At 41.1% G+C, this 14,520-nt stretch overlaps 1 protein-coding gene across 1 annotated transcript in view; it reads left to right on the forward strand.

Annotated features, from left to right (window-relative positions):
- The window catches only part of LOC101861601 (kinetochore-associated protein 1), a 32,971-nt gene that overhangs the window by 12,698 nt on the left and 5,753 nt on the right, over positions 1–14,520 (forward strand). Inside the window, exons 11-21 of the mRNA XM_035971309.1 lie at positions 372–478; positions 832–931; positions 2,110–2,247; positions 3,801–3,920; positions 6,018–6,093; positions 6,870–6,934; positions 7,541–7,660; positions 9,758–9,833; positions 10,660–10,724; positions 12,378–12,484; positions 14,140–14,241. Of these exons, the coding sequence (XP_035827202.1) occupies positions 372–478; positions 832–931; positions 2,110–2,247; positions 3,801–3,920; positions 6,018–6,093; positions 6,870–6,934; positions 7,541–7,660; positions 9,758–9,833; positions 10,660–10,724; positions 12,378–12,484; positions 14,140–14,241 (1,076 nt within the window). The remainder of the gene's footprint in view (positions 1–371; positions 479–831; positions 932–2,109; positions 2,248–3,800; positions 3,921–6,017; positions 6,094–6,869; positions 6,935–7,540; positions 7,661–9,757; positions 9,834–10,659; positions 10,725–12,377; positions 12,485–14,139; positions 14,242–14,520) is intronic.

Below are 14,520 nucleotides of genomic sequence, written 5' to 3' on the forward strand. Positions count from 1 at the left end.
AGGAAGTTTAGATTGTTTCAGAATGCTTTCAGGTCTGCTGGGGTAATAATATAGATTGCAAAGCGCGTAGAGTTGCTGTTGAGCTATACAAATGCTGTCCATTATTATTATTGCTCTTCTTCTTTTTCTTCTTGTTATTATTATTGTTATTATATTTTAAGTTCTTGTTCTTCTTGTTCTTGTTGTTGCTCTCCTTCTCCTTCTCCTCCTCCTCCTCCTCCTCCTCCTCCTCCTCCTCCTCCTCCTCCTCCTCCTCCTCCTCCTCCTTCTTCTTCTTATCTAAATTGTGCCCGTACATATACAAAAACATTATTTTATTACCATCCCTTCATACGCTATCCCCCCCCCCCCCCAAATCTCTCATTCTCCAGGAGAAAGTGAAGGCAGCTCAAGGCATGTTGGAGCACACTCCACTGCCCATCCCAGAGGCTGTGGTCACCGTGGTGACGGATGTCATCGCAACTGTTCGCCATCCTCTGTGAGTCATCTTTTGTCTCTGTGCGTAACGATTGATTTATGCATGTGTGGGTGGTTGGTGAGTGCTCTGCAGTCTTTTGCTCCTTTTTTCCCTTTCAACATCTATTGTCGTCATTATTATCTCTCCTCCTTTGCTTTTTTGGTGTTTGTTACTCTCTTGTATCACTTCTAATCTTCGGCACTTTGTGGCCGCTTTGTGGCCGCTTTGTGTTGCAAGTGCTGTAAAATGCTTACTTAAACTTAAGTTACAATGGAGGGGAGCCTTGTTTTTTTTCTCCTTTGGTTTACCACTGTTTTCGGATTAATGGTGTTTGGTTTAAACGGGACTCCACTGTATTTTTGTTTTCTCTTCAGGGTTGAGCTTCTTGTTGAGAAGTGGCAGATGAAGGAAGCTGACAATTTGTTACAGCGCTACGGCTTACCCATCTGTCCGATGTCCGTGGCTCAAGTCAAGGTACTCTTTTTTCCCTATAAAAAAAAAAAAAAATTCTTTTTTTTTTTAAAGATAAACTTTCAGCCCAGATTGTGAATAAAAATGGAGAACGTAGCCCACTAGTCAACTGGAGAGGTCTTTTGGTTTGGGTTCTTTTTTTTTAGAAAGGCTTTGGGAGGGTGTATTTTATTGAATGAGTCTTACCTGAGCGACCCCGATTCAAACCCATGACTGAACAATCTTAACTCATTTTGCTTGACGTGTTTCCAAGCCTGTTAGGCACTTCGCTGTCTCATGGGGAAGACTTGAGTTCAATTTTCATTTGGGGAGAATTATCGAGCATTGAAGGAGAGGAAGCTCCTTTTTGCGTGGCAAGCAACACATATTTTACTTTCCGACACATTCTGATTGAATGTATCGACTTCAACGATATATGTGTGAAATACTTCGAATGAAGAAATATAAAAAACTGTTTTTGACATCGTAAATCCAAGGAAAATTTTGAGTTTTATTAAAGAAATTGGATTATTTCATTTCATAGCGTATAGAATATTTTTAATACGCCTGTAAATAAGAGTCTTTACCATATTTACAAAGATTTCTATAAATGTCTGTCCATCCTTTTAACATGGTGATAGATTTGTTACTATAAAACTTGTTGGTACTTACATGACCAAAATTGAGTCGATAGTGCCGTAAAACACCTACTCAGTCTTATTGAGCCTCATTGTCCTTTTGCTGGAACGTATCTCTCTGAGCCGGGAAGGTAGAAGCTGGTGTAATAGTCTGAACTGTGGACATGAATGTATATAAAACATTGTCTTTCTCCTTCCCTTTCAGTAGGTTGGGAGGCAAATGGTTTATAATCCTAATAATCTAAATTGTGCAGAACATTTGAATCATTTGCCCGTTTTTCCCTATGAAACATCTACTGTCCTTCTCTGTCATCCTTCTTTTCTTTGTGTGATACTCTTTGGTAATATCTCTAGTCTTTTGCTCTTTTATATGACCTATTTGTGTTGTGAGTGCTGTAGAACTCTTGCTAAAATTTGAACAACCCCCCCCCCCCCCTTACTATCAAATATCTGTTGTCCCTTTCCGTCCTCCTTCTTTTCTTTGTATGATATTCTCCTCCCCTTCCCGCAAACACACACACACACACACACTCACAAAACATGTGAATTTACTTATTGTTTCAGGAGGTAGCAAAGTACATGGTTGCCCAAGACCAGACCTCTTCCTGGGACGACGCCCACAAGTTCCTGACCGCCCACAGAGTGGACATGACATTGGAGCTGGCCTATTTCTACACCAGGGTGTTGGTCATGAGGAAACAGGTAGGCTGAATGAATCTCTGCCGTCATTGTTAACTCACTCACTGCCAGGCTTTTCTCAGCAGGGTAATAGAGGAATGCCAGGCTTTCGGGACCTTTTTCAAAACCTCTCTCTGAGCTTATTATTATGTGTACAGCATTGAACTTTTCCACAAACAATGACATTGAGACATACTCAACAAATCAAAAAAAAATTTGTGATACCTTTACTGTGTGAAATTTTATGAGTATGTGAATATGTGGCAATATCGTGGAAAAAAACTTTTACATAACAATTACTTGCTTGGTACAATCAGTCGGTATGCATGCCTTTATATCTTTGTCTCTGCAAGAAATAGATGTTGTATCAACTAACAAATGTTGAAGAGTCACTATAAAAAGATATCTGACAAATTTTATGTAACTGGAAAATCATTCAAGTCTTTAGTCTACTCATCCTTAGCATCAGCATTAGTAGATCACAATTCTCATCTTCACTTGCGTCCGCTCTTCTCCTATTTCCTTCCCTATACTCATCAACTCTGTATGATGGTTCATCATCGCTATCATCTTCAAAAAGATCTAAATCTGATCCTTTATAGACAAATGGGTCCATCAATTCAAATGTTCTGACTTCGTTGAGACGCCGTCGCTATCGTAACTGTGAGCGTTAGGAGTTTTTAGTTCATTTCGGGTGGGTTCGAAAAAGTCAGATTTTTAAGTAACTTATTCAAGGGAAGTTACTGCAACAATGCGGAATTGAGACTAAACTGGCTTATGTCGCCCATTTCCAACTGCCAAGCCCGAAACACATCGGGGAATGTTTGAAAAATAGTAGTAAAAACGCACCTGACGGGTTTCGGGTTTGGCAGGCAGCGGTCTACGTGGATCACCCGACAGGGTTCGGGCATGGCAGTAAGTGAGTTAAAAGTTCAGTATATGCAGTTTTTACAGGTTAATAGGATAGCCAAAAATTGAATGTTGTTACCAAGAAAAGGTTTGCTTTAAAGATGATGAAGAAGTTATTATCGGAATTGTATTCTTGAAAATATTGACTTGGGACGTTTGCAAAGAGCTTCTTGTTTATGCAGTTGCGAGCGCCGTAACACCTCTACTAAAACTAAAACTAACTAAAAGTTTGTTTTCTTGGATACAACATTCAGTTTTTTAGCTCTCTTGTAAAATTGTACAAACTGCATGCACTGTACTTTTAAATGACGGTGGAAATGTGAGGAGTGCTGACTGTCCTGAAGGAATTAATTATGCTGACGTCAGATTTGCGGGTGGTGGGCAAGTGCTCTGGTGCGGTTTGCTCCTTCTTTCCTATCAAACATCTATGGTTATGATCTTTCCTCCATATTTTTGTGTGTTTGTTAAGTTCTTCTCATGTAACACCTCTAATCTTCGGCACTTATATTACTTTATTGTGTTGCAGGTGCCATAGAACTCTTACTATACCCCCCCCCCCCCCCCCCACTATGTAATGTAATAAAATATTTTTGTCTTCAGCTTGAAATAGTCACTCTTACTATAAAAAAAACCAACCTATAATTTCATAATTTTTTTTTGGTCTTCAGCTTGAAAAAGTCAAAACATTTGTAAGCTCCCAATCGCGAAGTGTTGGCAAGAAATGTCTGTACTTCATTGTGTCTTTGGCCGAAGGGATGATGGAGGATATGGGCGAGAGGTTCATGAAGGTAATTGCCTGTCTTAAGTTTGTTATTTTAGTTGACCTAAGTTTTGTATGACCAGCTCATTGCAGTGCACCTGTTTTCACCCCCCATCTTTGTTTCCTTACCCGTTTTCGTCCCACTTTCTTCCGCTATGATTTTACCCGTTTTTGTTCCACATTTGCAATATAATGTGTGAGGCAGCGTGGTGAAATCAGGCGCTCGTCAAATTAATGAAATCCGAGAAATCGCCATTTTTCGGCCAGTTTGACAATTTTGATCGAATTTTTGGCACAACTCTTTGTATGTCCATTCAAAATCATGTTTATGTTGGATTTTATTTTTAAAAAACGTTCATTAAATGTACAAAAAATTAAAGTGGAAAACTTCTTTGTTTGATGTAGTGCTGCCATGAGTTTAGAAATGGCTAAGAAAGAGAACTGTTTGTTTAAAAAAAAGCGGCAAATATTCTTCTTTAAGAGTTTCAAACTCTCTTATATTATGACATCATTAACCCTTTGAGCCCTGACCATCTGAGGCTACGGTGCCCCTCTGCCTGAGCTCCTGAGTGATTCACACTTGCATTACTCACTTTTAATATCATCGTCAGAATCGCCTTCTATATCCCTCTCTGGGTAGTCCTCGTCAATACCGCCATTTAATTGAGACAGATCTTCAAAATAATCTGTAACATTGTGTTTAGTAACCACGGTTTTCCCTGTGTGTTTTGTCAGAGACCAGCTGGGTTTGGGACTGGGCCTCACTCACAGGTGTACCAGTGGCTAGGCATTCGGGCAGTTTTACACCCCACCGCCGGTGTAACGGTTGCTAAAGCTCAAAGGGTTAAGCAGACCCGCCCCCCTTTCCAATTTAATTGGGATATCCCAATTTTTTTTGCCCCAAATACATCCTGAATTTCCCGATTTCGTGTGTCTCCTGATTTTTGTTGTTGCGTCTGATTTTTAGGAGAAAAAAAATTCCGCAATCTCTTTTGCCTGGAATCACTGATTGGACTTTATATCGACTGGAACTGGGAACGTTATTTTCTAAAACATCAATGCCGGATCCAGTAGTTGACTCTCGCACGTTAATTTCAACTACAATTGAAGTAGTATCGATTTTAAATTTCGACTTGGATACCCTAAAGATCTATTTTCGCTTTTGTAATCCAAAATTCTCCGATGATAGCCTGATTACTGTAACGGTTATGACATAGGCCTAAAAATAATGTATTCGTTGTTCTGCCGTTGCTTAAAAAGCAAGCTTGGTCCAAGTTCTGGTTAGTTGGGCCCATCATCAAGACCTGTCAGTGGAACTTTCAAACGCTCATTGGCATCATGTGATGTGTCCTCGTACGCATGAGTAGGACGCGTATAAGATACCGTTGGTTGTTGGGTGCAACAAAGTTCATTTACACTGGTGGTCGCATTGGTCGAGGTGTTTTGTGGGACCTGACCAGTGTGGGACGGCCAGGGGGAGGGGGTGGGGGTAATTTTTTGATACTTGGGCTTCAAGTACGTGCCGTGACATTTGTACTAATTGAGGATAAAGGAATTAGGGGGAACAGAACAATGAACAACCTTGGCGTGATTTGTGGTGGGTGGGGGGTGGGGGGTGCCTTGAGTGTATATACAGTATATGCGATCGAAGTCAAACGTTACAGTGTGAAAACGCGCACCTTTTGCATGGATGATTAGAGTTATGTGTAAGCTATTTTCAAGACTACGATGAAAGTTTCAGCATCACTGCAACCTGCGCTCCCCTAGTCTTTCCAACTCAGACTCGAGTACATTTGACATGCTCTCTATCAGTTTTTTTCCCCTCTACTTTGAGGCCCAAATGTCAACTTATTCCTGCAAGAGTTTTGTCTTGCATGTTTGCCTCATAAAAGGGAACCGGGACCCCGCCCCACTCCCCTTTCCCCAGTGCCCCTTAAGACTGATTTGCTGCTGATTCCAATTTTTTTCACCAGATCCTGATATTTTTTACTCTGAAATCCTGATTTTTAGATTTCATAGAGTGGAAGGTCTGGTTAAGGGACAGGCAAAACTCTAGACTTACTGATTTAATGATTTGTGCTCCCAACACCTTCGCCCCGCCCCCTTTACTCTTTCTCTTCTCAAGGCGTTGAAGGAGAAGAGGCTGCTCATGTATGATGCTGCCATAAAACTGGGACCAATGCTGGGAGATCTAGAGGAAAGTAAGCTCTCTCTATTGCTCTCTTTCTTAAACTCACACACACACTTTTGTACTCTCTCTCTCTCTCTCTCTCTCTCTCTCTCTCTCTCTCACACACACACACACACACACACACACACACACACACACACACACACATGTCCATTCGTCCTCCTGATCTGTCCTTTCATTTTTTTTCTTTTCCACTTATTCATCGTCTTCTTTCAGGTAATTGGTGGATGTGCTGATGAGATGAGATTTCTCCATGAATTCATTTTTCATTGTTCTCAATATTCTTAGGTTTTCCTGTGGTAATATAAGAAGTGTATAGGTTCAACACTGCTAGTTTATCTCAGAGGGGCAACCTCTGAATCAAACGTCCATCTCCAACAGGGCCAAATGGAATGAGTTGAGAGCTTTGAAAACTTCACAAATTGACCCAAATTCAAGGACGGCAATCAGGGGATTCAAACAAGGGTGGTCTGTTCTCCAGTCCAGCATGATACCAACAAAGCTAACGGAAATTCCCTGTGGAAACGTTTTAGTTAATTTTAGACAGTTTTACAGCACTTGTAACACAATTAGATCATATAAGTGCGAGGATTGGAGCTGTTAAAAAACAAGAAAAAGGAGAAGAGATAGGGACAATAGATGTTTGATAGGAAAAAAAAGAGGAGTAAATCACACCAGAGCACCTGTCAACCACCCTCTGTGGAAATGTGTTTGTTACCATGTCAATATACATTGAAGAACAAGTTGAGTGTGAGTCACCAGCTTCTCCTACTTGTTGTGTCTCAGATGCTCTGGAGCGAGAGGAGGCTCTCCGGCAAGGTGCTCGAGTGAAACAGGCCAGGGATTTGGAGGTAAAAGTCTGCCCTCTTCATCTCACATCAAACTCATCATCTCCTGCATACAGACTCATCTTCTGTGTGCCTCATCATCTTCCATCAAACTCATCATCTCCCATCAGACTCATCTTCTGTCTGCCTCTTCATCTCCCATCATCTAACTCTGTCTCATCATTTTCTGTCTGCCTCTTCGTCTTTTGTTGGCATTTTTATCTTCCATTTCCCTTCATCGTCTCCCATCAAATTCTTCATCTTCTGTCTCACCATTTTCTGTCTTGTCTCCTCATCTCGCAACTCATCATCTTGTCTATCTCCTCATCTTCTCTCTCATTGTGGGTATCTGGCGGGTGCTCTGGTGTGGTTTGCTCCTTCTTTCCTATCAAACATCTATGGTTATGATCTTTCCTCCATATTTTTGTGTGTTTGTTAAGTTCTTCTCATGTAACACCTCTAATCTTCGGCACTTATATTACTTTATTGTGTTGCAGGTGCCATAGAACTCTTACTATACCCCCCCCCACTATGTAATGTAATAAAATATTTTTGTCTTCAGCTTGAAATAGTCACTCTTACTATAAAAAAAACCAACCTATAATTTCATAATTTTTTTTTGGTCTTCAGCTTGAAAAAGTCAAAACATTTGTAAGCTCCCAATCGCGAAGTGTTGGCAAGAAATGTCTGTACTTCATTGTGTCTTTGGCCGAAGGGATGATGGAGGATATGGGCGAGAGGTTCATGAAGGTAATTGCCTGTCTTAAGTTTGTTATTTTAGTTGACCTAAGTTTTGTATGACCAGCTCATTGCAGTGCACCTGTTTTCACCCCCCATCTTTGTTTCCTTACTCGTTTTCGTCCCACTTTCTTCCGCTATGATTTTACCCGTTTTTGTTCCACATTTGCAATATAATGTGTGAGGCAGCGTGGTGAAATCAGGCGCTCGTCAAATTAATGAAATCCGAGAAATCGCCATTTTTCGGCCAGTTTGACAATTTTGATCGAATTTTTGGCACAACTCTTTGTATGTCCATTCAAAATCATGTTTATGTTGGATTTTATTTTTAAAAAACGTTCATTAAATGTACAAAAAATTAAAGTGGAAAACTTCTTTGTTTGATGTAGTGCTGCCATGAGTTTAGAAATGGCTAAGAAAGAGAACTGTTTGTTTAAAAAAAAGCGGCAAATATTCTTCTTTAAGAGTTTCAAACTCTCTTATATTATGACATCATTAACCCTTTGAGCCCTGACCATCTGAGGCTACGGTGCCCCTCTGCCTGAGCTCCTGAGTGATTCACACTTGCATTACTCACTTTTAATATCATCGTCAGAATCGCCTTCTATATCCCTCTCTGGGTAGTCCTCGTCAATACCGCCATTTAATTGAGACAGATCTTCAAAATAATCTGTAACATTGTGTTTAGTAACCACGGTTTTCCCTGTGTGTTTTGTCAGAGACCAGCTGGGTTTGGGACTGGGCCTCACTCACAGGTGTACCAGTGGCTAGGCATTCGGGCAGTTTTACACCCCACCGCCGGTGTAACGGTTGCTAAGGCTCAAAGGGTTAAGCAGACCCGCCCCCCTTTCCAATTTAATTGGGATATCCCAATTTTTTTTGCCCCAAATACATCCTGAATTTCCCGATTTCGTGTGTCTCCTGATTTTTGTTGTTGCGTCTGATTTTTAGGAGAAAAAAAATTCCGCAATCTCTTTTGCCTGGAATCACTGATTGGACTTTATATCGACTGGAACTGGGAACGTTATTTTCTAAAACATCAATGCCGGATCCAGTAGTTGACTCTCGCACGTTAATTTCAACTACAATTGAAGTAGTATCGATTTTAAATTTCGACTTGGATACCCTAAAGATCTATTTTCGCTTTTGTAATCCAAAATTCTCCGATGATAGCCTGATTACTGTAACGGTTATGACATAGGCCTAAAAATAATGTATTCGTTGTTCTGCCGTTGCTTAAAAAGCAAGCTTGGTCCAAGTTCTGGTTAGTTGGGCCCATCATCAAGACCTGTCAGTGGAACTTTCAAACGCTCATTGGCATCATGTGATGTGTCCTCGTACGCATGAGTAGGACGCGTATAAGATACCGTTGGTTGTTGGGTGCAACAAAGTTCATTTACACTGGTGGTCGCATTGGTCGAGGTGTTTTGTGGGACCTGACCAGTGTGGGACGGCCAGGGGGAGGGGATGGGGGTAATTTTTTTATACTTGGGCTTCAAGTACGTGCCGTGACATTTGTACTAATTGAGGATAAAGGAATTAGGGGGAACAGAACAATGAACAACCTTGGCGTGATTTGTGGTGGGTGGGGGGTGGGGGGTGCCTTGAGTGTATATACAGTATATGCGATCGAAGTCAAACGTTACAGTGTGAAAACGCGCACCTTTTGCATGGATGATTAGAGTTATGTGTAAGCTATTTTCAAGACTACGATGAAAGTTTCAGCATCACTGCAACCTGCGCTCCCCTAGTCTTTCCAACTCAGACTCGAGTACATTTGACATGCTCTCTATCAGTTTTTTTCCCCTCTACTTTGAGGCCCAAATGTCAACTTATTCCTGCAAGAGTTTTGTCTTGCATGTTTGCCTCATAAAAGGGAACCGGGACCCCGCCCCACTCCCCTTTCCCCAGTGCCCCTTAAGACTGATTTGCTGCTGATTCCAATTTTTTTCACCAGATCCTGATATTTTTTACTCTGAAATCCTGATTTTTAGATTTCATAGAGTGGAAGGTCTGGTTAAGGGACAGGCAAAACTCTAGACTTACTGATTTAATGATTTGTGCTCCCAACACCTTCGCCCCGCCCCCTTTACTCTTTCTCTTCTCAAGGCGTTGAAGGAGAAGAGGCTGCTCATGTATGATGCTGCCATAAAACTGGGACCAATGCTGGGAGATCTAGAGGAAAGTAAGCTCTCTCTATTGCTCTCTTTCTTAAACTCACACACACACTTTTGTACTCTCTCTCTCTCTCTCTCTCTCTCTCTCTCTCTCTCTCTCTCTCTCTCTCTCTCTCTCTCTCTCTCTCTCACACACACACACACACACACACACACACACACACACACACACACACACACACACACACACACACATGTCCATTCGTCCTCCTGATCTGTCCTTTCATTTTTTTTCTTTTCCACTTATTCATCGTCTTCTTTCAGGTAATTGGTGGATGTGCTGATGAGATGAGATTTCTCCATGAATTCATTTTTCATTGTTCTCAATATTCTTAGGTTTTCCTGTGGTAATATAAGAAGTGTATAGGTTCAACACTGCTAGTTTATCTCAGAGGGGCAACCTCTGAATCAAACGTCCATCTCCAACAGGGCCAAATGGAATGAGTTGAGAGCTTTGAAAACTTCACAAATTGACCCAAATTCAAGGACGGCAATCAGGGGATTCAAACAAGGGTGGTCTGTTCTCCAGTCCAGCATGATACCAACAAAGCTAACGGAAATTCCCTGTGGAAACGTTTTAGTTAATTTTAGACAGTTTTACAGCACTTGTAACACAATTAGATCATATAAGTGCGAGGATTGGAGCTGTTAAAAAACAAGAAAAAGGAGAAGAGATAGGGACAATAGATGTTTGATAGGAAAAAAAAGAGGAGTAAATCACACCAGAGCACCTGTCAACCACCCTCTGTGGAAATGTGTTTGTTACCATGTCAATATACATTGAAGAACAAGTTGAGTGTGAGTCACCAGCTTCTCCTACTTGTTGTGTCTCAGATGCTCTGGAGCGAGAGGAGGCTCTCCGGCAAGGTGCTCGAGTGAAACAGGCCAGGGATTTGGAGGTAAAAGTCTGCCCTCTTCATCTCACATCAAACTCATCATCTTCTGCATACCTCCTCATCTTTTGTTTGTGTTTTCATCTTCCATCTACCTTATCGTCTCTCATCTAACTCATCATCTTCTGTCTGTCTCTTCATCTCCCATCATCTAACTCTGTCTCATCATTTTCTGTCTGCCTCTTCGTCTTTTGTTGGCATTTTTATCTTCCATTTCCCTTCATCGTCTCCCATCAAATTCTTCATCTTCTGTCTCACCATTTTCTGTCTTGTCTCCTCATCTCGCAACTCATCATCTTGTCTATCTCCTCATCTTCTCTCTCATTGTGGGTATCTGGCGGGTGCTCTGGTGTGGTTTGCTCCTTCTTTCCTATCAAACATCTATTGTCCTTATCTCCCCTTCTTCTTTTTTATGTTTGTTACTTTCTTGTAACACCTCTAATCTTCTGGCGCTCATATGACCTTATGCAGTTGCGAGCGCCGTAAAACCTCTACTAAAACTAAACTAAAACTATCTCATCATATTCTGTCTGTCTCTTTATCTTCCATCAAACTCATCATCTTCCATCAAACTCATCTTCTGTGTGCCTCATCATCTCCCATCAAACTCATCATCTCCCATCAGACTCATCTTCTGTGTGCCTCATCATCTTCCATCAAACTCATCATCTCCCATCAGACTCATCTTCTGTGTGCCTCATCATCTTCCATCAAACTCATCATCTCCCATCAGACTCATCTTCTGTGTGCCTCATCATCTTCCATCAAACTCATCATCTCCCATCAGACTCATCTTCTGTGTGCCTCATCATCTTCCATCAAACTCATCATCTCCCATCAGACTCATCTTCTGTGTGCCTCATCATCTTCCATCAAACTCATCATCTCCCATCAGACTCATCTTCTGTGTGCCTCATCATCTTCCATCAAACTCATCATCTCCCATCAAACTCATCTTCTGTGTGCCTCCTCATCTCCCATCTTAATATCATCCTGACAGTATTCAGGGTTGGGTTTTTGTTTTGTTTTGTTTTGGAGAACTCTGTTTTTGGGGGGAACAAAAGAAAAGTAAAAGTGAAAATACCCAACTGTTGTTTATATTACACAGTGAAAGATTCTTTGGTTTTTGCCTTTTTGTCTTTTCACCCGTTTCCAGTTTTACTGTACATGTTAGAACTAAGCTGTTACTTTAGAGCAAAGTTTGATAGAGTTGCCTTCTGAAGGAAAAAAATAGAAACCTGAAAAAATGAACTGGTTTTGCATGCTTCCTGAGAAGCCGAGAATGTTTCTGATTCATGTTCTTGGATCTTCTGGGGTAGTAGTAGTAGTTGTAAAGTGCATAGAGCATGCTGTAGATCATATGTGTTATATAAATGCAACTATTATTTGTATGTTTTGTTGCTGTCTACCAGTATTTGTGTTGCAAAGGTTAGGCTCTTGGCTGTTGCAGCCTGTAGACCGGAGTTTGATTCCCAAGAGGGATGAATCTTTTTTGAGTATCTCGATATTCCCACTGGGATGTCGTATCCCTCTCAGCCCTGGGTCGGCCCTGATGGGCATAGTCGGATGCCTGTCCCTTAAATGATATAAATTGTGTGGATGGGGGTGTAAAAACACAGACGTTAAAAATATTTTCTTATTTTTTTGTCGCTGTTTCAGATTCACTTTGGTATCTGTGTGGGCAGCAGAGACGTCTGGGGCTCAAAGACAGCTGAGCAAATATTCAGGAAGCACATAGGGGACTTGTCCAGGACCATGCTTCTCAGGTTGGCCTTTATTTTTCTTTTGCTTTGGTAAGTGTTTTACAGCGCTTGCAACTGAGTAAGGTCGTATGAGCATGCAGGACACATTAAGCATTTTTAATTTGGTAGGAATTGATTTTGAATTTTGCTCGGGTGGTGGCTGAAGCCTACTCTTATCGATTTTGGACCACCAAGTCTCCAAGGGATCTTAAACGTTCGCAACTTGCACACTGAACCTCCAAGATTTTTTGCCTCTATGCGAGAAGGCTAGGTGATAGATCTTGCTTACCTAGGATCAGGCACGTAGCAGTAGAAAGGCTGCAGAAAGTCAGGAGCCTTGAGGAAAGGGCGGGGGGGGCAGAAAGTGGAGACAAAAGCAGACGATAGAACATGGTAGTATGCTAAGAATATACTATGAAGAATAGGTTCGTGATCATGTTTTTTCATCAATTTTAGAGGATGGCTGGAGGACTCCACTGCTATATCCTACTTCTTTTCTTTCTTTTCTTGTTTCCATCTTATTTCCCTACAGTAAATAGTGGCAATTGTGTTGTGTTGATATGCTTATTTGTTTTAACTCATTCAATCCCGCGACCGAGATATTCCGGTCAGCTCGCGGGCTGCATTTTTATTCCCACGACCGAGATAACTCGGTTCTATAGTTTTGTTCCATATACTCGTTATTTCGTTTCGGAAAACGACCTCAAGTTTTATACAAGGTAAATTTATTATTTCCCCTGCCAATTCTGCCGAAAGGGGTGATGGAATTTATTGTTTCTACTGTCATTACACACAGAGAAATTGTGGTTTTTATAAAGGCACTTTCAGCACTTTTGTTCACACGGATCTGCTGAGCATGTCTCACAATCGATTCTCTCTGCCTTTCTCTCACATATTTTTTATTATTCATGAAAGTATTCAACAGTCTTTATTATACTTGACATACAATATATAGATCTAGACACGACTCACAAGCATATCGCGGGCAGTATTGCATACAGTACAGACGTATCTCAAAGGCCGCCAAAAATGACTTTCGTATGTATGCAATATTGCCTGCCATATTTGAATATCAATGTAAGCTTGCTCTTGCTTATTCGGCCATGAAAAACAACTATAAGCCCCCAAAAATGCCATATTTGTACAACACCACAAAGCAAAACTTACAAAAGCTACATACTATTTGGTATGTCCAAAGATCCCTCTAAGGTTCTACTTTTTGCAAAATTTCAAAGCAATTGGATTATATTATTTTATATTTATGGTTACTATAATAAATATGATAAATAGCATTTGTATAGCGCATATCCCCGCTCAACAGCAGGCTCTAGACCACTCAGAAACATTTTCAGCTTCCGCGGAAGCATACAGTGCAAGCTGCAGATTTCACGCCCTCAAACACTACCAAACTGACAAGATCGTTCACTGTCTATAGCCGGGTACCCATTTCCACCTGGGTGAAGTGAGGAAAATTTGTGCAAAGTGCCTTTCCCAAGGACACAATGTCGGGCCCCTCACGGGATTCGAACCCACGACCTTACGGTTGTGAGTCCGAGAGCCTAGTGGGCCCTTACTGCATAAGTGCCAAAAGAACGTGTTTCTGGGTACAATTTTGGGAAAAACTCTCAGGATTGAGTGAGTTAAAGCAAGACAAATAGAAAAATAAGTTTACTTTTCAGCTTGTCCCGCCTGCTGGAGCTGAGTCGGAGCCAGACTGTTGTCGAAATGCTGACCGCTGCTGCTGAGCAGTCCACGTCCGAGGTGTACAGAAAGCTGTTCATGTGAGACCAAAGGCTGTTTTGCTAGTTTTATTATTTTTTATACATGGTTTGAGTTTGCCTTTTTTGTCTCCAATTAAATGTGTGTGTGTAGGGCTGCCAGTCATTCCGATTTTTTGGTAATCATTACGATTTTTTCGCCTAACTACGAAATTCTGATCTTAATGCGATTTATTGCGATTTTTAGTCAGCAGATTTTTGGCTATATACAAAATGATTTTTGGCTCTTTTTTTATTTTACAAGTCTTAATGCAGACTTGTAAATCGTCCGCCAATAGTCGG

Source organism: Aplysia californica, unplaced genomic scaffold (genome assembly GCF_000002075.1).
Source record: "Aplysia californica isolate F4 #8 unplaced genomic scaffold, AplCal3.0 scaffold00415, whole genome shotgun sequence".
Lineage (NCBI taxonomy): Eukaryota > Metazoa > Mollusca > Gastropoda > Aplysiida > Aplysiidae > Aplysia > Aplysia californica.